Source organism: Pseudoliparis swirei, chromosome 11, assembly GCF_029220125.1.
Source record: "Pseudoliparis swirei isolate HS2019 ecotype Mariana Trench chromosome 11, NWPU_hadal_v1, whole genome shotgun sequence".
Taxonomy (NCBI): Eukaryota; Metazoa; Chordata; class Actinopteri; order Perciformes; family Liparidae; genus Pseudoliparis; species Pseudoliparis swirei.
Window position 1 is genome coordinate 4759911 of NC_079398.1, and position 26043 is coordinate 4785953.

A 26043-nucleotide genomic window follows, 5' to 3' on the forward strand; every position below is an offset into this window, starting at 1 on the left:
AGTACTGGTATATGTCGAGTTTATTCTGCCTACATTTGCTGTCCTTTGTTAAATTGTAAATTTGTGACTCAGGTTGGTGCCAAATTCAATATATTGGACTTCTGGTAACAACGATGTTTCTCTGTTACTCGCTGAAGGACGTCTGAGCCGCTCATCAAGGTCGTGATGCGTTCACATCACGGGTCTCTGTCGCTCATGCACTGAAGCGTCCTCGTCTGCTGGGCGTGGGCGAAGACCATCTCTGCTTCTCGTGGAGACACGGTCTTTAATTCCAGCTTTGTTTCTATTAAAACATACCGTAATCTGATTTGAATTCAATTCAATTCAGTTTATTTGTAGAGCCCAATTTCACAAATTACAAATTTGTCTCGGAGTGCTTTACAATCTGTACACATAGACATCCCTGCCCCAAAACCTCGCATCGGATCAGGAAAAACTCCCAAATAACCCATGGCATGTAAAACAATAGCACTCGGATGCAGTGATACATTGCTGAAATGTTTTATTTAATACAGAATGCACCAACAAGTATGAACACGCTGTGATACGTTAACACCAACGAATAATTGACAAAGCACAAAGAACTTCCTGTTGTACGTCCTCCTCAAACACGTTTCTTCTCCTCACTGTTCTGGTTATCGAGGCCGGAATATCATAATCATTAAATAAAGATTTACCCTGCAGGTAGATAATTGTGTAATGTCCTAACAATAATGTGATTTATAAAAATTGCCTCCAGTGACTTCTTTTTTATACCTTTATTTAACCAGGTAAAATCTATTGAGAACCAATTCTCATCTACAATGATGACCTGGCCAAGAGGCCTGAATTGAGAACATTAAAAAAAGCAAGATTGCAACTACTGAACAATTACATCAATGTAAAACAGAATAAGGAAATTCAGGTTTAATTATTTTAATCCATAACGGGAACTAAAACAAGCTTGTTCAATGATCTTATTTCATGGCCTAACATTATCTAAGCAACTCGTTTGAATTCATCACAAATAGTTTTACACTTCACAGTTTTGATCAGACACAAACACAGCGAACAGTCCAAAGGCTACAAAGTGAAGGCAGCACAAAGATGCTTCAGTCACGTTTCACTACATGTTGCAGTCAAAGGCAGTAGGAACTTTCAACCACGATGAACTTCTGAAACAATCGTTACTTTAATTCATCACTTTGAATTTGACACCTAAATATAAACGATGTTTCTGTCTACGTCAAGGTACCGCACCTCCTTGACGCTCATTGAGCTGACGAGTCCAGTAATCAAGTAGTGGTAATGTCCTCTGGTTCACACTCATTTATTACATTGACTAGTTTCCTTCGTTGGCAGATTTATCAGCTGATGAGTTGAAAAGGACTTTAGTTCCCATGTGACCGGATTTCCTTTTTCTTAGATTGTTTTCTGCGGATGTCCAATCAGTGTTGATTTTAAATGTAATCGATCAGAGAAATACATTCCTGTGCCGGTGCCAGTGACCCGGCACGTTACATTTGTGGCTGCAAAATCAATAGTTCATCCTCATCATCGTTTGTGGCGAAGAAGAACTACATGCAGCTTGTATTCATCTTGGTGGCCAGGCTCTGAAGATCATCAGGACCAAGCGCCGGACCTGGGGGGACCGGGCCTTCTCAGCAGCTGCACCCCCCCCCCCCATCTGGAACGCCCTCCCCATCCACATCTGTCAGGCTCTCGCCCTACCATTATTCAAGCCCTCAAAACACATCTTCCAATTCTTTCACCTGCTGACCCCGATACGACCCCTGATCCCGATACGACCCACACAGCTCCTCCAGTCTGCTTTCCTCTCTTCTTGTTTCCACACGTCCTGTTTGTTTGTTTTGTCTGCTTTCTTTTTGTCTTGTTCTGTTTGTCTCTTGTCCCCTGTGAAGCGTCTTTGTGTACCTGGAAAAGCGCTCGAGAAGTCTGAATTATTATTATTCTCTGTCTAAAAGCAAAAATGGCATCCAAAAATATAAGTGCACAGGACCTAATGGACGAGGACGCATTTCAAAATGTTTTCCTGACTCAGACATGCAGACGTATTTATTCGAGTTCACGACGATGACCTTCCCGGGGGAGAAACCCAGACTGTTGGCTCTCCTTTGGAGTCTGTGTGTATCACTCGTGTTGTAGGGACATTTGGGATGGACACATAAAGCCAATTATTCCAATTTAGGGTTAAGACTTGGTTGAAGGTTCGGGTAAAGTTAGGTTCAGGTTAAGGTTCGAGTCAGGATTAGGATTATGCTGCAGATGTTCAGGTAAATCTCCAGGAAATGAATGTAAGTCAATTTAAAACCTGACTGATGAATTTATAGCTTCGATTGGCTCCATTTCCCACCAACACTGATTGGACATTCACATAACTGGTCATTCATTTGACCTTTAAAGTACTTTAAGTGTGAGCTTCACCTTCTAACAGCTGACTTCATGTCCATCGGTGTCTGGCTGGCCGGTGATCTCGGGACAGGAACGGCATGCGGGGCAGACGGGTAGCTTCGGGCAGGAAGGGCAGGCCGGGCATCTCGGCCGTTTGAAGCTGAACAGCAGAGCGCCGCCGCCCAGCATCTGCAAACACGAACCCAGCCACCCGAAGTAGAGCGAGCCGGCCGGATGCAGGCTGAGGTGGTGGACCCTGGGGTTGTTGATCACCTTGCTCGGATCTGGCATCCCCAGTCGCGCCAGGTTGTGGCTGTACACCCCGAGCGCAGTCAGGCTCAGCAGCCCGGCCGTCACCACCAGGAGGCCGCCTGCAGCTGCCACGCCTCTCAGGGGGATATCTGTCCAGCACCGGACCCGGATGCACGCGAGCACGATGCCAGTGCCGCACAGGAACAACGAGGTGAGGATCAGGCCTTGCGCCAGGCGAACCCTCGGGTCTCTCCGATAGAGACCCGCCACGGGCCAGCACTGCTTCAGCTCGGAGTTCTCCACCTGCAGGCAGCTTTCCCAAAGTCCATCGGAGCGCAGCAAGACCAGCGCCTCCGCCGACCCGGACCTGGCCCCCATCCCCTGACCCGTTCCTCCCGATCGAAGAAGTGACCCCGAGGCTGCCGCGCCCAGACGGGCCCGCCCCTCTCTCCACTGAGGGGTGATGGCGGCAGTGAAGACGAGGACCAATCCCAAAGGGGCAAAGACGATCCCCGTCACCATGGAGGCCGGGGTGTGCATCGTAAGGGGTGCGACTCTGATTCTCGACAGAAACTATCAAGACTTAGAACTAATTAGTCAAAAGGAAACAGATGGGCTGCACGGTACCTGTGCACTAGTAAGTGTTTAGGAAATAAAATGTCTTCTGCTGTTTCTCATTGTTCACAATCCAGTGACAAATGTCTCCTCTGACCACACACTGCTGATCTGTGTCTGGGGAAAAAACAAAGAACTTATACTGAACAATATTTTCTTCACAAAGAAGTATAAATCAAAGGGAGTCAGTACATGTGATAAGAACACAAGTTCAAAAATATAAATTCATTCATTACCTGTTGGTCAAAACTCCTTCAGCTGCAGATTCTTCATCGTGACTGTCGGAGTGAAAGAGAAAGATTCAGTCAGAAAGTGTGTGTGTGTGTGTGTGTGTGTGTGTGTGTGAGGGTGGGGTCACATGTCGGTTGAAAGAGATGGAGAAAGGGAGGGGGGGGGGGGACAGGTGGAGCAGAGACGAGTGCTCCAGCTGGAGAAGGCAGGAGGAGGTTCGGCTCCACTGCTTCAGCGCTGGACAGGATACGATTGAACGGTAAGACGTCTGTCTCTGTTGCTAGGATACGATACCTGGCCAGTCTCAACGTGATAGTGTGTGTGTGTGTGTGTGTGTGTGTGTGTTACTTTAGGTATCATAAAACCTAGTGGGATTCCTTGCTGTACAATACCTGAACAGCTTGTGTAACAAATCATACTCGACTTCAGTCGTGCATGTCTGTGTGTGTCTGTAGGAGGGTGAGTGAGTGTGTGTGTGTGTGTGTGTGTGTGTTGTTGTTTTCTCAAAGCTTGACAATTGATGGCCAGCAATGACCTTGAAAGTCTTCAGTCAGGTTGTGATGACGTCAGGCCAGCGTCTGAATGCAGAGCGAGTCCATCTGCAAGGTCTTGCACAGGAAGAGGAAGCGATGCCCTCTGAAGATAAAGCAACTTGAAGAAGTGTGTGACTAATGCAGATTGACAAACACACACACACACACACACACATGCAGGCATCTGTAATCAGTCAAATAGTTGTCAAACAAACACACACAACAGCGATAACATGATGCCGTCTTGGATAAGACGGAAATATGATGAGGACATATGAGGCCAAAATACATAGTTTCTGAGTTTCTTGTGTATTTTTATGTTGATCTCATTTTAAAACGTAGCACGACATAAAGTAGATCATCTTAAAGATGTATGCTACCTGTGAACTGGCAACAGGTGTGTATGGATGATGGTGGGAAATACATGTTTTAAGCCTGTACTGGTTTTGGTGCACTCTGGAGAGGATGCTCAGCCTATGAGTTATGCTACATGCCTAAATCCAATTAATGGTCAAATATTCCCTTCTGTAAATGTCTCCGGGGAGTTGCGGATACTTTAGACCGATCGAACTTGAAGGTGATGGAACATTAATTGTTGGAATGGATCAAAGACGACTCAGTCTGAGAATACACAGGAAAGATTTACTGCATTTCTGCCAGCATGAACAAGAATGGAACACACCAGAATAAAGTTGAATCACAAATAGAATAGAAATGTGCCACGACAATGTAGGTCTGGATGCTCTGAGTGTCATTTCATAAACACATAGCTAATCTCCAAGTCTCACCTGTTGTCTAGGATTACAGTGTACGTTACATCGCCATTAGGAACATGGCATCGCGTTTAGACTGATGGGAAAGAGATGAGATGACACGCTGGTGAGGACATCGACGCGTCACTGTTGCCGTGCTCGTTTTAAAAGCCGTGCGTTCTCCGTGCAGAGATGGCAAAGAGGCGCATGGTATGAAAACATCTGCGGAGAGGCGCAACATCCAACAGGCTCATCGTGAATGGAACATGATGAATATGCTGTATGGGATTAAATAACGAGACGCATTCTCTCATGCGGGCGAATACAAAGGCGATCCACGTCGTCTCCGCCGCTTACCGTTCAGGAGGGGTTGCTGCTTTCTAACTGCACGTTTCTGCCTCCCTGCTCTCCTCACGTGCTTCTCTCTCAGCGGGAGATGGAGCGGCCACCTCTTCCTTATTCTCGCTCTCTCTTCCTTCCCGTTTATCCTCGCTTCAGCCGTCTCTGTTTGTCCTCGTGTCTGCGCCTGTTTTTGTCTGCTTGCCCTGGCCGTCTGCCTCTCTGTCTCACTTTCTGTGTGCGTGTGTGTGTGTGTGTGTGTGTGTGTGTGTGTGTGTGTGTGTGCGTGTGTGTGTGTGCGTGCCTCTCTCCCACTTGCTGAAGGGTGTCTGGGTTATATCTAGGGCAGGATTGCCTCCCCCGCCGTCAGTCTCACCACATACGGAACGCTTTTCGTGTGTGCTGCCGAGTTGGATCACACAGAGCTGCGAGAAAACTGAAAACGCAATAACATTTTGTGTGTGTTCATCTACATATGACCCCCCCCCCTCCCATCACTCCCCCTCACAAAGATGGGATACGTGGTTTTGTTTTATCTATATAGAGAGAGCTGAAAAAGCAATCAGCTCTTTTATTGTCAAGATGAGAAGAAATATATAATTTATGCATGCACAAAAAACAACAACACTATTAATAATTGATCGTTGCTGTGAACGGCTAGCTTTTCAATCAGATCTGTATCTACAATTAAGCAACAGCCACAAAACCGATAGGTTATGCATTTTCTTTATTTTCTTACAAAAGAGGCAAGATGTGACAAATACAACCAGAATTGCCATGATACAATAATGAAATATTGTAGGGATACATGCTTGTTTTGAAATGATGCGTAACGTAAAAGGGAAAAAAATACACACATACACACGCATACAATGAGGCCTCAGGGTTTGGGGGGTTTGAACTGTTTCCAGGAAAACTCTGTGGGTCCCATGAAGGAAGGAAATGTCCACAACTCTGGACTATATGATGGCCAATACTAAGTTATGTGTGGTTTTTAATGGGTGGAAATGTCTGACTTTAGGTTCTGAATTAAGCCGTCGGGCCATTTAAGTTGTGAAACTAACAGGAACCTACAGGAAGATACTTATAGCAGTGAAAAAACATCACAAGTAGGTTGTGGGTATAGGGAAACGCACCATTGGCTCTTGGAGAAGAAATAATAGATACATTAAAAGCAGCAAGACTAGCAACCTCTGTAAAAAAAAAATTTGAAATACATAGCATTATGTGAAAAAAATGGATTTGCGACATGCACATGGCTAGTTCATAAAACACGGTCATATTAAATTCTATTTACATTATATATGTACAGGCTGTTCAACATAATTGCTCTTACGTTGCATGTCAAATAACAGAATCATGGGCCGAGTGGTATTTACAACATCCAGAAAACTGACTTGACCTTTTAAACCGAAATCTGAAGAACTGCTCTCTCTCTCTCTCTCTCTCTCTCTCTCTCTCTCTCTCGGGCCCAGGTCTCTCATTGGTCCACGGCTTACATTGTCTTTACTGGGCAGTGCTATTAGAGATGGATCACACCAGCAGCTGCAATGCGTTGCGTTCTCCAAGGAGCAGGCGGCTGATTGGACGCTGGCTCTCATACTTCAATGAGGGTGACCTGGAACTGGCCGATGCTGACCTCGGACATCTCGATGAGGAAGGCCGCCTGGTTGGTGTAGTGTTGGATGATGTTGTCGTCCATGTTGATGAAAATCCTAAAAAGAAAAGAAAAGATGAGCAAGGTTATCTCAGTGATTGCGAGGAAAACGTGGCGCACGGAAGAAGAAAAATATATGTAAACACATTTTACTTTAAAGCTAGGATATGAAAATTGCCTCTATAATGCGTCTCTTTACACAGGCAACCGGTTGCCAGCGTTTTCTTGGCTTCCAACGCACGCCATTCCTTTGTGAGACACTTCTCAGGGCAACAACAGTGGCGGTATCTCTCTGACATCAGTCGTGTTATTAAATCAGGTCACCTTCTCCCTTCTCCACCAACTCTAACCTCGACATTTTTACGGTTTTAATGACTGCGTCAACCAGAGGCTCCTGCATTCTGCCTGCGGTGACAGGTTTGATTTAAGACTAGAGTGAGAGAAGAGGGAGGGAACAGCCTGGAGAATGTAACCCGGCCGGTTCGCCGAGCCCCTCGAGTGACAGCTGCCAGCAGCGAGCAGGGAACAGCAGGAGCAGCACCCAAAGGTGCTCTGAGTCTCTGTCAGGAGCTCTTATTTACATCTCAAGACAAACATCCCTCTGTTACTCCCCAGGAGGTGACCCACACGATCGTCATTTTGCCGTAGATCTTTGAGAGTAATCGAAGGGGCGGCTGTAGCTCAGTGGGGTAAGAGGGCCATCCTGCAACCGCAAGGTTGTGGGTTCGATCCCGGCTCTCCCCATTAGTTGCAAGTCGAAGTGTCCTTGAGCAAGGCACTGAACCCCCAGTTGCTTCCCGGGCGCATCACTGCAGCCCACTGCTCCTTAATAACTAAGGATGGGTTAAATGCAGAGCACTAATTTCCCCTTGGGGATTAATAAAAGTGTATATTTTTTTTATTTATAAGAGAAGAGGCGACAATTGCTTTTTATTTGTATCAGTATTTTTTAATTCATTTAATATAAAGTACCAAAAATCAGCGCGTATAAACCCATCTGACCTTTCTTCAAGTGCAGCCGATGGCACTGTGACTCGTGACAGTTTAATATAGATCAACCTTCAGTTCGTTACTGGAAGCCTTTAACTTTTTGACACGAGATATTTCTTTCAACACCGAAATACTTCCTGATGTTTCGATTGGGTTATGAAAACATAAAGACAACAATTGCTCGTGACTCATGCGCAAAGCTTTTGAAATCTTTTCATCCTCCCTCAGTCATCGGCCTTTCTTTTGGAGAAGCTACAATTAACACATTCCAGGAGACCGAGCCAACTAACCTACCTAACCAGTCTGTCGACATGAGTTCCTTCAAGGAGGATGACATTTAAACCACAGGCTGAGTGCCGAATTCATACAAACGCAAAACTTTAAACCAACTTGGACACAACATGAAATAATAAGTTACTCACCCCCTCTTGCACTTTTTGTAGATTTTCCCAATGGTGTCTTTCTGCAAACCGTACTTTTCTGAAACCTGAGTGAAGAAAGGAATATGAGAGTTAGCGTGGTCTTCTGCTGAAAGACAGACAATACCCCTGGGAGATAATGTACGGTAACAGATGTGAGGTTTTGGAAGGCATCATCCAAGACACGGTGGAGGTGTGAGGTTCATCTCAATTCAATTACGTTTAATTCAACAAAATTCTGTTTATTTTATAGCCCATTTTCACAAATTAGAAATTTGTCTCAGAGTGCTTTACAATCTGTACCCATAGACATCCCTGACCTTTGACCTTTAACCTCACATCGGATCAGGAACAACTCCCAAACAACCCTTCACGGGGGAAAAAAGTGAAAACCCCTCCACCTCCGAGGTGAGATACTACTTGAGGTCGTGTTACTCACAGCGTCCCGGAGGCCGGACAGTGTCGGCGCAGTGAGCATGAGCGCATCGAACACCTCTTCAGTGTGCGTCCTCACGTACAGCAGAACTGTGGGAACGTGAGAGAAGGAATTAAAAACGTTGAGCTGGGAAGACAAGGACATCTAATTGTTTCACTATTAATCGCGCCTTCTTGTTTTTAACATTCGCCTTTCAGATTCCCGCGTACCTCTCTGTGGGTCTTCTCTGCAGGCTTGTTTGCTGAGTGCAGAGCTGATCTGCTCTCTGCCTGGATACAATCTCTTCATAGAACTCCTGGGAAAACACAACAGACGTTCACATTAAACTCTAAAAACAGATTCAGAAGTAACTTGTTGTGATGTATGGCTGTTAATGTCTTCACTCACCTATCAATCTCGTCCATGGGAGGGGCCTAGAGAGACGACAGAGAGGAGCCCAGAGATCTGATTAGACACCACTCCACTGATAAAAGCATTGCTTAAATTCACCTTTCCCACCATTGTCTGTGCACAATACTTTCAAAGATGAACGTTATCATTACTTTAAGACCTCATTTCCCATAACCTCTAAACCACGATAAGACCATCCTGCCTTTTATCTCACTGGCCAATCAAAGACGATTACTAAATGAAAGTGGTATCTAAATGAAATCCATCCTTTCCCCGCTACACACGCTCCCAAACCGGCCTGTCTGAACACAACTCTCAACTCGCAGTTATTGCGATTGTGTGTGAAAAATTCCAGAGAATCTGAGGGTGTCGGTGTTGTGCCAGGTGTGCGCGTGAGAGTGTTTTTGCGAGTAAGCCCCCTCAGTGCCAGTAGCTGTAGCGGCTTGTACTTGTGCCTGGTTTCGACTCCAATTAGCTCATCTGATCCCAGGTCTGCGTTTCGCCTCACTTTCACTGACACCGCCCCCTCCCCTTCCCAGCCCACTTTTCCCAGTGCATACTTTCCCACAGTCTTCTCCCTGTCTCTCTCGTGCCTGTGCTACTGCCTACGGGGATGCAGGGGTCGGGAACATGATTCACTCAGGAGACGAGAGGGGAGGAGAGGAGACGAGACGAGAGGGGAGGGGAGGAGACGAGAGGAGATGAGATGAGAGGAGAGGAGAGGAGAGGAGACGAGAGGAGAGGAGAGGAGAGGAGAGGAGAGGAGAGGAGAGAAGAGAGGAGAGGAGAGAGAGGAGAGGAGAGGAGAGGAGAGGAGAGGAGGAGAGGAGAGGAGAGGAGAGGAGAGGAGAGGAGAGGAGAGGAGAGAGGAGAGAGGAGAGGAGGGAGGAGGAGGAGGGAGGAGAGGAGGAGGAGGAGAGGAGAGGAGAGAGGAGGGAGGAGAGGAGAGGAGGAGAGGAGGAGGAGAGGAGAGAGGAGAGGAGAGGAGAGGAGGAGAGGAGAGGAGAGGAGGAGAGGAGAGGAGAAAGAGGAGAGGAGGAGAGAGGAGGAGGAGAGGAGGAGAGAGGAGGAGAGAGAGAGGAGGAGGAGAGGAGAGGAGAGGAGAGGAGGAGAGGAGAGGAGAGGAGGAGAGAGGAGAGGAGGAGAGGAGGAGGAGAGGAGGAGGAGAGGAGAGGAGAGGAGAGGAGAGGAGGAGAGAGGAGAGGAGAGAGAGGAGAGGAGAGGAGAGGAGAGGAGGAGGAGAGGAGAGGAGGAGGAGAGAGGAGGGGAGGAGGAGAGAGGAGAGGAGAGGAGATGAGAGGGAGAGGAGGATGAGAGGAGGGAGAGGAGAGGAGAGGAGGAGGAGAGGAGGGGAGAGAGAGGAGCATGGAGGAGGAGAGGAGGAGAGAGAGAGAGAGGAGCATGGAGGAGGAGAGGAGGAGAGAGAGAGAGAGGAGGAGGAGAGGAGAGGAGAGGAGAGGAGGAGGAGAGGAGAGAGGAGAGGAGAGGAGAGGAGAGAGGAGGAGAGGAGAGGAGAGAGGAGAGAGGAGAGGAGAGGAGGAGAGAGGAGGAGAGGAGGAGAGGAGGAGGAGAGAGGAGCAGCATGGAGGAGGAGAGGAGGAGAGAGAGGAGGAGGAGAGGAGATGTGAGGAGGAAGAGGAGAGGAGAGGAGAGGAGAGAGGAGAGGAGAGGAGAGGAGAGAGGAGGAGAGAGAGGAGAGGAGAGGAGAGAGGAGACGAGAGGAGAGGGGAGAGGAGAGGAGAGAGGAGACGAGAGGAGAGGAGAGGAGACGAGAGGAGAGGAGAGGAGAGGAGAGGAGAGGAGAGGAGAGGAGAGGAGAGGAGGAGAGGAGAGGAGAGGAGAGGAGACGAGAGGAGAGGAGAGGAGAGGAGAGGAGAGGAGAGAGGAGAGGAGAGGTAGTTATCTGAGGACCTACCATGCGCTGTAAGCTGGACAGGTGTGTTTCTGGAATGAAGAGAACTGGCTGGGTGATGTGGTCATCCAGGGTCTTGAAGAAGGTGCAGTCGCTGCCCATGGAGCTGCTCACTTGAGACTTGTTGGCTGGAGACAAAAGCAGAAGTTAGAACACACTCTGTAAAACGGACTCAATATCTTTAAGACCCGGTTTCCGTCGGCAACACTCACCGTTAGCGTCGGGCTTCACCCTCCTTTTGCTTCTCTTCCTCTCCTCGTCGCGCATCTTCCTCTCGGCGCCCTGAGGACACACGATCACGTTGTTACAATCACGACTTGGACTCCACAAACTCCTCCTGTTTTTTTTTTTGCGTGCATAAGAAAAGACGAACGAAGGGAAATGTCACATGACGTACCTTATCGCAGAAAATCTTGACCTGGCAAGCGGCTCTGTGCAGCAGCTGGTTGTTTCCTGAGCTGAAGTCGTACGTGTCGATCTGCAGATTCAGAGGAAGGCCTTTCACTCCCTTCTGAGCCGAGAAGTCCGTGCTGAGGGAGTTGATGCCGATGTAAACCTGTGGGGGAAGGAGAAGGTCTTTCACATCATGTTGCGCTCATGTTTTGGACCACTGACACAGGCCTACTTCCTGACATAGGCCTACTTCCTGACAGGACTACTTCCTGACGTAGGCCTACTTCCTGACATAGGACTACTTCCTGACATAGGTCTACTTCCCGACATAGGTCTACTTCCTGACATAGGCCTACTTCCTGACATAGGTCTACTTCCCGACATAGGCCTACTTCCTGACAGGACTACTTCCTGACGTAGGCCTACTTCCTGACATAGGCCTACTTCCTGACATAGGCCTACTTCCTGACATAGGACTACTTCCTGACATAGGCCTACTTCCTGACATTGGCCTACTTCCTGACAGGACTACTTCCTGACGTAGGCCTACTTCCTGACATAGGCCTACTTCCCGACATAGGCCTACTTCCTGACATAGGCCTACTTCCTGACATATGACTACTTCCTGACATAGGCCTACTTCCTGACGTAGGTCTACTTCCTGACATAGGCCTACTTCCTGACGTAGGTCTACTTCCTGACATAGGTCTACTTCCTGACATAGGCCTACTTCCTGACAGGTCTACTTCCCGACATAGGCCTACTTCCCGACATAGGTCTACTTCCTGACAGGTCTACTTCCCGACATAGGCCTACTTCCTGACATAGGCCTACTTCCTGACATAGGCCTACTTCCTGACACAGGCCTACTTCCTGACATAGGCCTACTTCATGACATAGGCATACTTCCTGACATAGGTCTACTTCCCGACATAGGTCTACTTCCTGACCTAGGCCTACTTCCTGACATAGGCCTACTTCCTGACATAGGCCTACTTCCTGACATAGGTCTACTTCCTGACATAGGCCTACTTCCTGATCTAGGCCTACTTCCTGACATATGCCTACTTCCTGACATAGGTCTACTTCCCGACATAGGTCTACTTCCCGACATAGGTCTACTTCCTGACATAGGCCTACTTCCTGACATAGGTCTACTTCCTGACATAGGCCTACTTCCTGACATAGGACTACTTCCTGACATAGGCCTACTTCCTGACACAGGCCTACTTCCTGACATAGGTATACTTCCTGACACAGGCCTACTTCCTGACATAGGACTACTTCCTGACATAGGCCTACTTCCTGACATATGTCTACTTCCTGACATAGGCCTACTTCCTGACATAGGACTACTTCCTGACATAGGCCTACTTCCTGACATAGGACTACTTCCTGACATAGGCCTACTTCCTGACATAGGCCTACTTCCTGACATAGGACTACTTCCTGACCTAGGCCTACTTCCTGACATAGGCCTCCTTCCTGACATAGGCCTACTTCCTGACATAGGCCTACTTCCTGACGTAGGTCTACTTCCTGACATAGGACTACTTCCTGACATATGCCTACTTCCTGACATAGGTATACTTCCTGACACAGGCCTACTTCCTGACATAGGCCTACTTCCTGACATAGGCCTACTTCCTGACACAGGCCTACTTCCTGACATATGCCTACTTCCTGACATAGGTCTACTTCCCGACATAGGTCTACTTCCCGACATAGGTCTACTTCCCAACATAGGTCTACTTCCTGACATAGGCCTACTTCCTGACATAGGTCTACTTCCTGACATAGACCTACTTCCTGACATAGGCCTACTTCCTGACATAGGCCTACTTCCTGACATAGGCCTACTTCCTGACCTAGGCCTACTTCCTGACATAGGTCTACTTCCCGACATAGGTCTACTTCCCGACATAGGTCTACTTCCTGACATAGGCCTACTTCCTGACCTAGGCCTACTTCCTGACATAGGCCTATTTCCTGCATGTCTTTCCTTTATGTACACGATTACAAAGGGACCTCCAACATGTTTTTCTCAGTGACGTCCAATTGTTCTCATTTATTTAATCTTCCACTTCTCTATCCTCATTATCCTTCTGCTAATGGATCCTCTTCCTGCTTCTTTCCACCTGCAGCCGGTTTGGTGGCCCCGCCCCAGCGCCTTTGGGCCACAGAGGAGCTTGGATAAGCCGTGGCGGCTCTCCCTGCCGTGGTGACAGGAGCCTCGGGGCCAAACACATTTCTGGGATTCCTCCCCTCCCTCCTCGGCCACTCCTTCTCCTCTACACCTCCCTTTTCTACCTTTCCTCTCTTTTCTTCTAAATCCTCCACCTGTTCTGTGCCTTCCCTCGTCAGACTACCGGCCTTACATATCCAGGTTATATAAAAACAGATTTGCATGTTGCTGTGTGTGTGTGTGTGTGTGTGCTTACCTTGGCCTCTTCATTGGGGTTCCAGACAAAGGAAAGAGCGTTGAAGGCCAACTCCTCGACGTTGCTAATCCCGCTGAACACTTCTTTGTAGTCTGCTATAGAGGGTGAAAAAAAAAAACATTTTCAATCTTCTTAACTTGTTAATAGAGAAGTGATGTGTTGATTTCCTGGAAACATCGCAGAACAGCGAGGGCCTCCTTCGCCGTCTCTTTACAGGTGTTTTTGTATGTGTGAGGAACATACCGATGTCAATGACCCTCTGCTTGGCGGTTGGCTGACGTGCGTGCCAGTGATTCCAAAAGCGGAGCTGCATTTCTGGGCTCTTGTCATTCTCGAACACGGCCATCACCACGGTCTGAAGCGGGGAAAGCAGACGGTCAGATACGTTTGCCGAGCCGAGTGGAATTCGTTCGCCGGCCAAGATGTGAAAGAATCTCCATCGCGTTTAATTTATCACTCCAAATCCCTCATTGTCATGAGTTATTTGCAGTGAGCGTGTGTGTGTGTGTGTGTGTGTGTGTGTGTATTCTTATCCTCGGATTCGCTCGACAAAGAAAAGGTGTGTCGCCTATGTTTTTAAAACCACACCGCACCTCCCCCCAGACCCTCCCCCGTCCTCGTCCACTCCTTTTTTTTATTTTTTAGCTAAGCTCCGCTGCACTCTGGCCTCGTTACGTAAGAGTCAATTATACAGGGCAGGACACAGTCATTTTAATGGTGCCACCCCAGTGTGCAGGGTGTCAGCAGGTTAGTCACAGAGGAGCTGGCTCCATGGGAGGGACATACGTTTGGGAAGGGTTGGCTCGGTGGCACGCAAAGAATTTATATAATCATGCGAAAAAAGCCTGAAGGGAAGGATGCCACGAGGAACAATAGTCACCAATGTTTTTTTCAAGCAGCTTACTCTGGAGGATCAGTTCAACATCACAACAAGTGGTTGTTGCTTTCCTGACAATGTGGTGTGACCGTGACTCACCTTGACTTTCGTGGCGGTGAGGCAGGCGCTGCTGTCCACTCCCTGCAGAGTGATGGGGTAGAACTGGCCTTTGTTCAGGTAAACCATGGGCAGCTCACTGGACTTGTAGGAAGAAGCCACAGGAGCTCCCAGGGAAAACTGGAACTCATTCCTGAATCTCTCTGGTGGAGAGCCGGTGTAGGAGCCCGAGTAGACCGGGCTGGACTGGTCATTCGGGAAGGGATCGCTATAGGGAAGAGTCTGAAATTCACAAAGAGACATTTGTTCATGACAGGAAAGAGGGAGAGGACTGGAGCGACGCCACATGGAAGAACACGGGAAACGGGGCTTCACCTCGGCGCTGGGATCGGGGAAGCTGCCGGTCAGCAGGGAGTCGAAGATGATGTTGAGCTCCTGCTTGTCGTAGGTGTCCGCCACCACGCTGGTCAGGGTGGCGTAGGTGTCGGAGGTGGTGGGGGCGGAGTTGGGCAGTGAGGCGTTCTGCTTGGATCCCAAAGCCTCCTGGAGATGGCTCAAGGGAACGCCGTCGGAGAGGATCTTCATGACGTTGGCGGACGCCTCCAACGAAACGAGCTCATTGGTGTTGGTGAGATTTCTGGCGGAACGAGGGGGAAACAGATCAGTTTTGCGATGCGACGACTGCATCCAGTTACAAAGAGAGAGGAAGCAAAAGGACCTTAAAGTGACGACCTGGAGTGCGTGTTAGACATGACGGACGCCTGCAGACAGCCTGCGCAAATATGTATCAGGCAGCTACTGCAGCTACCTGCAGAAAGACGTGCGTGGAGTCTGGGTGGGTACTGTTTGTCTCTTAATCCATCTTTTTCTTCTCCTCTGTGTTTGAGTTTCCCCGTTCAAAGTGTGTGAGGGGACAACGCCGGCCGTTCCTCACCCACCTCACAAGATGGAGTAATGGAGGGCTCAGTGAAGACAGAGGGAGGCCTGTTGTGAAACTCTTTAGGCAAGACAATGATGGAGGGCGGATAGATGGATGGAGGGACTGGAGAGGTGGACAATAATCCCCTGACTATGTTTGACTTGGGGATTACCCACTCACCTGTGTATGGCCTCCCAAAGCCCTGCCTTTCTGTTTCTCTTCCACACTCTTTAATGCTCTTTATTCAGTGACAACAAGGGATGGAAACTGGTTCTTAATCATGCAGTTTTTCTTGAAATAACTATTAATTTAAAAGGGATAATAGTTTTTTAATATATTTTTTTCTTATGATTTTGCTTTTAATTTCATCTGCACTGTCCTTGGTATAATAAAGAGTGTAACCTGTGATGAGGACGGACTTGTGTCTTACCTCTCTGTTTTGCAGATGTTGCCAATGCGGTTGCTGGTACCACTCTTCTGATCTTTCTGGTTCTGGAAAAGATGAAAAAAATGCAAAAAGTTAGACTTCATTTCGGGGATTAACATCGAGTTAAGTTGTCATGACGACTGATTCCACGTGTTCTACCTTGCACTGTTCATACAGCATGGTTAAGGCGGCCAGGTCGTCTCCTGGGTGGAGTCTGGGTTTGGGGTGGTTCTGCTCCAGGACCGGACTCTCCATGTAAGACCAGGAGTCCATGGCGTAGTTGTTGTAACGGTTATAGTTGAAGTTCTCGCTCTGAAAGACCAGTCCCACAGTCCTGCAGAGTGGAGGACAGAGTTGACAGGGATATAGATTAGATTGAACAGAGGAAAAGGGATACAAACGCAGAGTTATCGAGAGCTCACAAAGGAAAATAAATAGTTTCAAGTCATTTAAATGCTTATTTGACACATAGGGTTTGACAGAGTGAGAATACGTTTATACTCTCACCCTGTCAAACGGACCTGCTGCACATACTTGCCCCTGAGCATGGAGGGTTTCGATTGCAAAACCACAGAGCTGAGTAACATCCCTCAGAAGCAGCGGTGTCAAAAAGGTTGAAAAAGCCAAAGGCCACCCACTAACACCCCCTCCACACACACACACACACACACACACACACACACACACACACACACATCTTTTGTTTGTGGTTACTGGAGTTGTGAAAGCACCAACAACTACATTCTTGAATCCTATATAAACTCTCTTATTTGCATAGACCTTAAAAGAGATGACACGATGATTTTCTCACTAAGTAAATAACCACATGTGTTGAGTTCTGGCTTTCCATACAACACACAAAATGTGTGTGTGGGTGGAGGAGGAGGAGGGGGGGGGGGGGGGTTGGAGGATTTGATTTGCTTGGAGAGACTCACGGTGACATTGGATTGTAAATATCCCGCCCACCACGAGAATCCCCCTTTGGAGTTTGCCTGAAGTAGCAAATGAACAAATAGCTGCAGTTTGCTGTGGATCAACAGCTCATTGAACGTGCCGACAGGCGGACGAGACCACAGGTGTTCCCGACCACAGCAGAACCACCGCGGAGGGAGACGTCCACGGCTTTCTCACAAGGATTAATGCAAGAGCGCTGCATCCAAACGCCCACATCTGGAAAACTAGACCTACTGCAGCATGGAATACTGTGCATTATAACACGAGATTACATCTTTAGTTTAAGTCCGTTTCTTTGATATTTCAGCTACATTACAAACACTCATCCCATACACCTGCTCTGAGATGCACCTGTCTCTCCCTCTCACACAGCGAGCAGACTTAATCATTATCACCAAACTCCAATTCTTATTCTCTATTCCCACCCAAAGAAAACAGCCGAGTGCAGATGTTTTTACACAGAAGGGGGGGGGGGGGGTCCTTGGGTTTCACCATTATGTAATTCGATGCATTACATGCTGTCACTGCCCTCTGTCTGTGTTCAACACCTCCAGAGGAGATTCTTATTTCCCGGTCCCCTTTTGTGCTCTGTGGCCCCCAGCTCAGAAACAACGGCATCCTAAACAGACCCACCACCGCCACCGCCGTATCAATGTCCCTCCAGAACAAACCGTCCTGAAAACAGGGATCTTTCACATGGGGGTCTCATTGCTAAGAGAAGGAAGGGGGAGGAGGGGGGTATATCCCCCCCCAGACCAAAATAATTAAAATACCAGCGTTGAGTAAAGTAAAGTTTTGTATCACAATGTTTTTTTTCTTCATTTTGTGGATAAAAAGCACAAACATCTGGATGAAGCACATATTTTAGGATATGAAAAAAAGGTATGCTCACAACACTTACTCAGTCTCTTTGGTCATGTCTCCAATCCAAGTCAGCCGGAATAGGATCCTTTCGTTTCAACTGGTCGCTGTGTGTGTGTGAGCTTCTCTCTGAGGGAGTGTGTGTGTGTGTGTCAGGCTAGCAGAGGAGACCAGTGACACGCAGATGAGTCAAGTGTTGTGATTTCCCTCTGAACCGGGCCCAGATTGATTTCATGTCAGCGGTGAGTTTCCCTCTCCTCTCTGATTGGCTGAGAGGAGTGAAACAGGTGTCTGATAGGACAGGTGTAGGATCATTAACTCTTCACAGGCTGGAGAGAAACCGGCTTGCATGTGTGTGATTGTGTGCAGCGCAGAGAGCCCTTTGCAAGACAATCCAAGGCAAAGAGTGTTTTGAATGTCATGAAAGTGAATAAAAGAGCGAGCTCGGGGATCCCACAGGTGTGAAAGGTTTGGTAATGACATGAGAAAAGCCTGGAACTCAGCTTTAACATGTTAATACTTTTTCAGTATCATTTTTTTCACTCTCCCCCTTTATTTCCATGTCATGCACAGGTTTTGGTTTCTTCCTTTTCTTGGGATCCAAGATGAAAGAATAGAGAGAGGTGGGCTTAAAGGAAGCTTATTTGACAAATTAATGTTTTTCAACCAAATACAATTGAAACATTACAGGAATAAAAAAAGGTTGTGCATTTAACAGAATAAAAAATGCATTTAACCTAAAACAATTGGATTCAAACTGAATTGTTTTGTTCTTAAACTTAGAATTGCAGCCGCTGTCTGTATTTGATGTCCATAAAGATCATTTACTTTATTGTTATAACAATTGTGTTGCATATGTTTAATGTTTATAACATTCTGACTTTTTTTATCCTTTGAATTGTAAAGCACATTGTGCTCCTTTGAAATTAAATTGACTATAATTAAGCTGCCTTGAGACGTTTCCCTTTTTAATGAGTACATTTAGGTTTACACAATAGCTCAACGGGTATGCACACTTGTGCATACATGTTGAGCTCACTTAGGAGGAGTTCTGCAGAAATATTGCTAAATAAATGATAACAATGTTGTTGTTTTTAATTGTAGCTATTAAAAAAATGTTTTGGGGAAAATGAAAAAGTACAATATGCATTTAATTATTCAGAGACAAGCCTTCAGAACGGAAGGGAGACGGATTTGATGAAGTTGACATCAAACTGTGTAAATGATGACTTCAAAATGTGTTCACTTTCACAATGACTTAAAATCATAAGACCGCACACATACACACATACACACACACACACACACACACACACACACACACACACACACATATTTTCGAGCGAGCAAAGTCAAAGCTCACGTATCATTTAACATATTTCTCTCCTTCTGGACCATGAGGAAAAACATCTGTTAATCAATCTGGACAAATAGTGACGACAATGAGATAAATAAGGACTGTTGCACTAAAGTGCTTTATTGTTACTGAACTGTATTTTACCTCCTAATATAGACAAGAAGGAATCTGTTAGTGTAAAACTGTTATTTTTCTTTTTAGCAATTTAAAATTCTTAACCCCCTGCTTTCCCCCCTTCCCCCGGGTTTCCTGCCTCAGTTCTCCTGACCACCTCAGTAACGTTCATCAGTAATCCAAGAGCAGAGGGTCTGGTATGGGTTTCATATCAGTCACGTGGATTATCTTCCACCCACACACTGATGCACACGCACACAAACACACAACAACAAAGTCACGTGTATATGGCTGCTTATCCGCTCAGCTGCACTATTACCACCTTTCTGCACACAAATCAATTATCAGTGTTTTTCATACTGTACATACAAATGTTATACACGTCTGATTCTGATTCTGATTTGGTGTGTGTGTGCGTGTGTGCACTTCTTGGGACAGGCACCTGAGGGAATCTGGCGTGTAAACACACAAGGGTGCGTGCCGTGCAGCTTGCCCACACACTCACACACACCCCTTAATCATATGACACACACACACACACACACACACATAGACGCAAAGCCCCAGAGGGCAAGTTGACATCGAACCAGGAACATTAAAAGAGCGAAGCGAGCCTTCCTGCGTACGGGCGTCACACCTTCATCACGCCATGTGTCCTCAGAGTGCAGACACACATGTCGACTGCAGCATATTCATCCAAACGATGAGACACTTTACGATGGAAACAGGGTTGACTAAAATATCGTCACATATCCCAAATAGTGTAGAATGATCCATTCCTAGAGAGGGAGGGGGGATGCAACCCGTCAACGTCCCTTTCACTCTTCCTCGGCTCGTTGGCGGTGTGAACGGCTCCTCTGGCCAGTGGTTTCTTTCTTTCTCACACCGTCCTATTTTTCTCCCCCTCTCCCTCATTAGTTCTCTGAGATTAGCATATTAAACAGTTAATCCCTTTTATTCTCACTTCAGTCTCTCGATTTCTTTTTCTTGCATTTTAACCACAGTGGAAACCCAATAAAGCCCCGGTGAACACATCCAAGCATGCGCTCTGAAACAAACGTGACTTTATTCTGAATTTAGCTCAAGGGAAATGAAGTTCAAGCAGCAAGTGCTAAAGTCGTAACTGTTGACATGGGCAGCAAGCTCTTAATTTAAATCCTGAATGAGAACATATTCTAGTTGGGAATAATGTAAAGTGAATGTGTAATCGGCAGTTAATTTCCTAAGAATTGAAAAAAGAAAATAACTATGTAATGCGGTACTAATTATGACGACAGCGGAGAAGAATTAATGTACATTATTCTATATATTGTTAGTTTAACCTCCCTAAAGCACAGCAGGTCAACTAAACATGAACAAAACTCATTCTACATGTACGGAGACTAAAGAAGTGATAATACATGAAACATATATACATATTTGCTTGGATTTATATGGAGCAGTTATTTCAACTGCTTTTTATAATTACTTCTAAATCAAATTGTTTTTCTCCAGGAAACCTTGATGGGAATTTTCAGGAGGTTATGAACCAGTGAGATGAAGTGGAAAACAAACCGGTTTCCTTTTAGATTATTATATGACATGTTTAATTGTTTTACGGTTTCTTTGATTGTCTGTGCAGGAGAAACAGAACGGAAAGCAACAAGGAAGTCACGTCCTCGAAGGAGAGGAAATGCACCTTTACACAAACACTAACTCTGGCCTGTGTACAGATCGATTAAACGTATCTTTAAAATCTTCTCTTCAGTGTTGAAACTTTGATGTCTACTTGTGTCCACGTGTCCATGGCCCCTCAGAGATCTCTGGGCCTGGGATTGATGGATGTCACAAGATGTTCAAAAGACTTCCTCTTAATGCCTTGAAACTCACCCTCGGAGGAGGAAACCGAGAGTCGAGTGCCCCCCCGCGCTTCGGTGTGTTGTGTGACTGTTTGTGTGCGTGTGCATGTGAGCAGGTAGCCATGCATGGTCGCACACAAACAGAGATCAGCGCCGGCTCTACGCACGACTGCAGCCGAGAAAGGAGCTCTCTCATCACCTCTGTCCTCCCACCAGATCTCTCTTTCTCTTTTTCCTGCGTCCCGTCGACTCTTCCTTTCACCCAGCCTACTTTTCCTGCTCTGTGACTCTTTGACGACTAAATCCTCTCCTGCTCTTACTGCTTGAGAACATTTTCAACATGTGTTAAACCCTAAAGATCATGCACGTTATTCTGTGAAACCACAATAAATGACTCGCTTAAGGCGAAGAAGATAAAGCAAATCAATTTGTTTTTCAGCTCATACTTCTCGTCAACTTCTCCACATATCTCTCGATCTTTCTCGATGGCGCTCCAACTGCTTTAATCTCTGGTTTGTCATGGAGGAATGTGAGCCGAGGGATGACAGAGATATGAGGAGCCCGAAGCACGTTTCTCTGCCTGTGCTCCTCACATCGGGATACCGGTGAGCTGTGCACCTGTTACCGTGAAGCCCCGATGTTTCACCAGAAGAGCACCGCTTCCCCTCTCCCAATAACCTCACCTCCTTCTAAACTACTCTCATTTTCCACCCATATTCTGCAAAACATAAAGAAACATATGAAATGCTCCAAGTGGTTGAATAAAAAAATGGAGATTCTAAGATTTCCAAGCGTCTCTCCGCACGACAGACACACAATTGCAAGCGCACAACGTTGTCTGTCGCTTCTCTGTGAGTCTTCTACGAGAAATGCAACATTTAGTAAAATCCTAAAATTATTGAACATTCAAATGTTTTTTAATGAAGTACACATTTAATTATTGTAATTATCGATGATGACTAATTGTATTTGTAGTACTTAAAGTACCCGCTGCTGATAATACTTGAATGCAGCATAATTTGTACATAATTTGTACACTTTTACTCAAGTAACGATCTAAATACTCCTTTCACTGCCGTCAACAGCTTTAATAATGTGGCTGTCGTTGCTGTAGCGTACAGATTAACTCGTGTCCATGTGGATTGTTTGACACTCACTCACGGTTTTGAGAACACCGAGTGTTCCTCTCTGGGCTCTGTCTGCAGCGAGTTTCCCTACGTGATTGGTTGACCTCTGACCTCCTCAGAGTTGTGATACTGTGGTGAATGGTGAGACCTCTTGAGCAGAATCCTGCTGTCACTTTGTTTGGCCTGGACTAGAGAGGCTCCGAGAGTCTGGACAGCCTCTCTAACCCCCCCCCCGCCTCATCAGCCACACAGCTTTTTTTAATATTCCACCCACCAAGCAGCAGCAGCCACTCCCAGAAACTCCACATTGCCCCGAGTGAGGGATGAGGGCCGGGGGGAGGAGGAGAGAAGAGGGGTCCGGGTGTAAGGACGGGTGAGAAGGTGTCAGCAAGAATAGGAAATAACAGCAGATTGATGGTAATGTGGAGAAGAATAGGACAGGAGAGAAAACTGGGAGCTGAGGGAAGGGAGCGGCGGGGCGAGGGGAAGCTCCACGGATACATATGGTGGTTGAATTGCTCAATGATGCATTTCTCTGAGCGCTGCTCGAGGGCAAATGAGTGAACCGAGCAGCGACAAGTGGATTTTAAAGGAAAACGCAGTAAGGAGAGCAATTCCTGCAACTTCATCAAATGAGCACAACACGTGCATTAAGAGTGAAAATACATACGGTTTGCATATCTATATATATGAACAATTACTGTACGTGTCTGATATAGAAATTAAAAGCAAGAGATTTTACATTTTATTTGCTTTGTCTGTCGATTGTATTTGTAATCTTGTGTTTTTAGGTTTGTTCATAACATCAGAATCATTGGGACTACAGATGAAAAATAGCCTCTTGGCTAACTCTGGCACATTTACTGAAATGTTTTTTATTAATGTGCACTGTCCCTTATTAAATAAACCCAATAAAAATGTTTTTAAAAGAGATGGCATTATGATATATTTGCCAATAACCGATAAGGTATAACAGGTATGAATATAAGAACAGTTTGTTTACCCCCGTCAACTCGGCTAAGCTTCTTGTCGGTTTGCACAACATTTTGAGAGAAAAAACATTCTTTTAAGACACATTCTGGGATTTAGAAATGTGAGCTTCTGATTCAAATATTCATGGAGAATGGCAAACATTTTAGCCTCTGAGAAATTCCTTGAATTCTCTCCAAGGACGCCGTAAAGTTCAACCAAGTGGTGTGGTCAAAGAACAGTTCTGGTGTGTGAGGTACTTCTCTATTACTGCCACCTCCACCTGGTCACATATGGGGTTTTTCCTCCAGTACATTTGGAATATAAACCCAATCCAAACACCGAGGAGGAGCGTTTGCTTCAGATAGTGGAAAGTCTCTTGGTGTTTGTCGTCATTCCTTTCTTTTCTGTCTCAGCTGGCTTTTTGTTTTTTGGAGGATTGGCGCGAAAACATCTGATCGAGCCGCTGGAATAACAGCCGCTGGAGAGAATGACACAAGTCGGCTGTCGGTGCTTTCTCACTCCACTAGCTGGCATGCACACTTTCTCTCTCACTCACAACACATCAATCAATCAATCAATCAAACTGTTATTACAGACTCAAGGTCCAGATAGTGCAAAACATTAAAATATCATAAAATACATACAAAACTACAAGTAAAACACAAACATAGAACTACACATGCTTTATACATAGACAGCTGTACCAGTGTCTCCAGAGCTGGGACTGGTATCTGTAGTGCTGGATTTTATATTTGATAAAAAACATGATGATCTCATTTTCTGCGTCATCAACCCGGCAGATAAACTTGTGCATTAAATGTCTTAAAACCGCGTTAAATGTAAATATAAACAAGTCTCTGACACACATAAACACCAGACAAACTGAAGCGGTCCCACGAGACACGCTGATGGCAATCAGAGGGAAACATCTGCAAAGAAACTCTTTAAAAGGAGAGTCAAGATTTAAAGGAACAAAGTCTCCGGTAGAATATTGATTTCATATTGAAACTGGCAACGTCTGATATTTAATAATTGATGACTTTAAAATCTTAGGGCTGCGTGTGAGACTCCAGCAGGTTGACGAGTGAGATCCATCATCAGAATCTGGAGGGAAGATGTTAAAAACACACACACACACACACACACACACACACACACACACACACACACACACACACACACACACACACACACACACACTTGTTGTCCCACCCAAACAGAGACCGGGTTTTGGGTTCATCTCCATATCAGGTTTCATGCTGAACTCCTCAGGCCAGAGGTAGAGACAACTTAACAGTATAGCCTGTGGAGGACGACTCTTATCTGCTGCAACTAACAACTACAAAGAAATGTTGGTAATTGCTCTCAGACGGTTGAAGGAACATTCTCACATCACAGCGTGCTTTACAGAAGTAATAGTCTGACTGTCAAGTGGTTCTAAATCTGCGGCAGCTGAGAAAGCTGCTGATTTAATTAAACAAACTGATTAAAATTGAAGACATGTCAAACTATTTTTCTTGATGAGGAGATAGATATCACGCGTTAAACGTAAAGCTCCAAACGGCCTGAGGTTAGCGTAGCTTAGCTCAGCTGAGCAGAACAGACTGGAAACAGCTGTCCAAAGGTATCAACATCTGCAACCAACCACCTTTTTAAAAGTAATTATTAATTATGATATCTGTTATATCTCATTTGTAAATTAATTGATACAAAAACTTAAGTGTAGAAACAACAAGTTGTTTTACAGTTCTTGTGTGGACGAGTAGAGCCGGCAGAGGCTACACCCTGCCATAAGTAGTGTCGGACATAAACCACTAATTGTCGTTTTTACGTTGAGTATATCTAACATGTTAATTGGTCAGCTGTGGAGCTGCTGTGTGGTTCATGTTCACTGTTTCCAGTCTGTATGCTAAGCTAAGCCAGCTGGCTGTTGGCGATAGCTTCCTATTTAACCTATAGATATGAGCGTGGTATCAATCTTCTCATTTAACTCGTAAACTTTCCCAACATATCAAAACTATTCCTTAATGGGCTAAAACATTTGAAACTAGAACGGGCACTCGGTAGAGCGCATACCTTCGCATATCACAAGATTGGGCATTGAATTGTGAACATTTTGGCATTAGTTGCATGCCAATTGGATAACAATTGACCGCGCTATGGTAAAAATAAGATGTTGACCTTTTCATGACCTTGACCTTGACCTTTGACCCGATCGATCCCAAAATCTAATCAAATGGTCCCCGGGTAATAACCAATCATCCCACCAAATTTCATGCGATTCGGTTTAATACTTTTTGACTTTTTGACAAATACACGGCGATCAAAACATTACCTTCCGCATTTTCAATGCGAAGGTAACAATTCTAATTCATATAGAAAAGTTTAAACACAACCATCTAGTGCAATTTTAAAAAATCGATGAAGAAGAGCATCACGCATCGTGTTTTTAGTAATTAGAATGCCAAAAGAATATCTGCCACGTGATCTCACTCCGCCGCCGCCGCCGCCGCCGCCTTGGGCCATCGACACCCTGGAGAAAAGCGGAGTCAGATATTTGGGTGAAAATTTCCTGCAGGCAGTAATCCTAGATGCCGGTGGAGTGGGTTCACAGCAGATACAGTTCAGCTCATGTTCTCCATAAAGAGACGAGTTATTGGCTTCAACAAGCTGCTCTTTATCTCCCACAGAATAGGACGCTGTTGCATGTAAAAGACAACATGTTCCAGGGTTTCAATTGTTTGCATGAGTCAAATGTGGGTGCATCATTTTTTTCAGTGTGTGTGTGT

At 46.0% G+C, this 26043-nt stretch overlaps 2 protein-coding genes across 3 annotated transcripts; both read right to left on the bottom strand.

The window, feature by feature from the left end:
• Positions 1-479: 479 nt before the first annotated feature.
• Positions 480-5221, bottom strand: cldn23l (claudin 23-like). Of its 2 annotated transcripts, XM_056426783.1 has the most exons (4): positions 5132-5221; positions 4025-4996; positions 3495-3536; positions 480-3375 (listed from the first exon to the last, which is right to left on the bottom strand). In XM_056426783.1, the coding sequence occupies exon 4, from the start codon at positions 3181-3183 to the stop codon at positions 2428-2430; it is 756 nt and encodes a 251-aa protein (XP_056282758.1). In that variant the 5' UTR covers positions 3184-3375; positions 3495-3536; positions 4025-4996; positions 5132-5221; the 3' UTR covers positions 480-2427. The 2 variants fall into 2 exon arrangements, with proteins under 2 accessions (XP_056282758.1, XP_056282759.1); XM_056426784.1 differs by lacking the exon at positions 4025-4996 and having other exon boundaries at positions 5132-5202.
• Positions 5222-5823: 602 nt separating this feature from the next.
• grhl3 (grainyhead-like transcription factor 3) lies at positions 5824-17968 on the bottom strand. The gene is made up of 15 exons (XM_056426793.1): positions 17887-17968; positions 16191-16365; positions 16035-16096; positions 15061-15322; positions 14728-14967; positions 13995-14106; positions 13752-13846; positions 11315-11473; positions 11130-11199; positions 10921-11045; positions 9003-9028; positions 8825-8910; positions 8619-8704; positions 8183-8247; positions 5824-6828 (listed from the first exon to the last, which is right to left on the bottom strand). The coding sequence occupies exons 1-15, from the start codon at positions 17901-17903 to the stop codon at positions 6711-6713; spliced, it is 1698 nt and encodes a 565-aa protein (XP_056282768.1). The 5' UTR covers positions 17904-17968; the 3' UTR covers positions 5824-6710.
• Positions 17969-26043: the final 8075 nt, after the last annotated feature.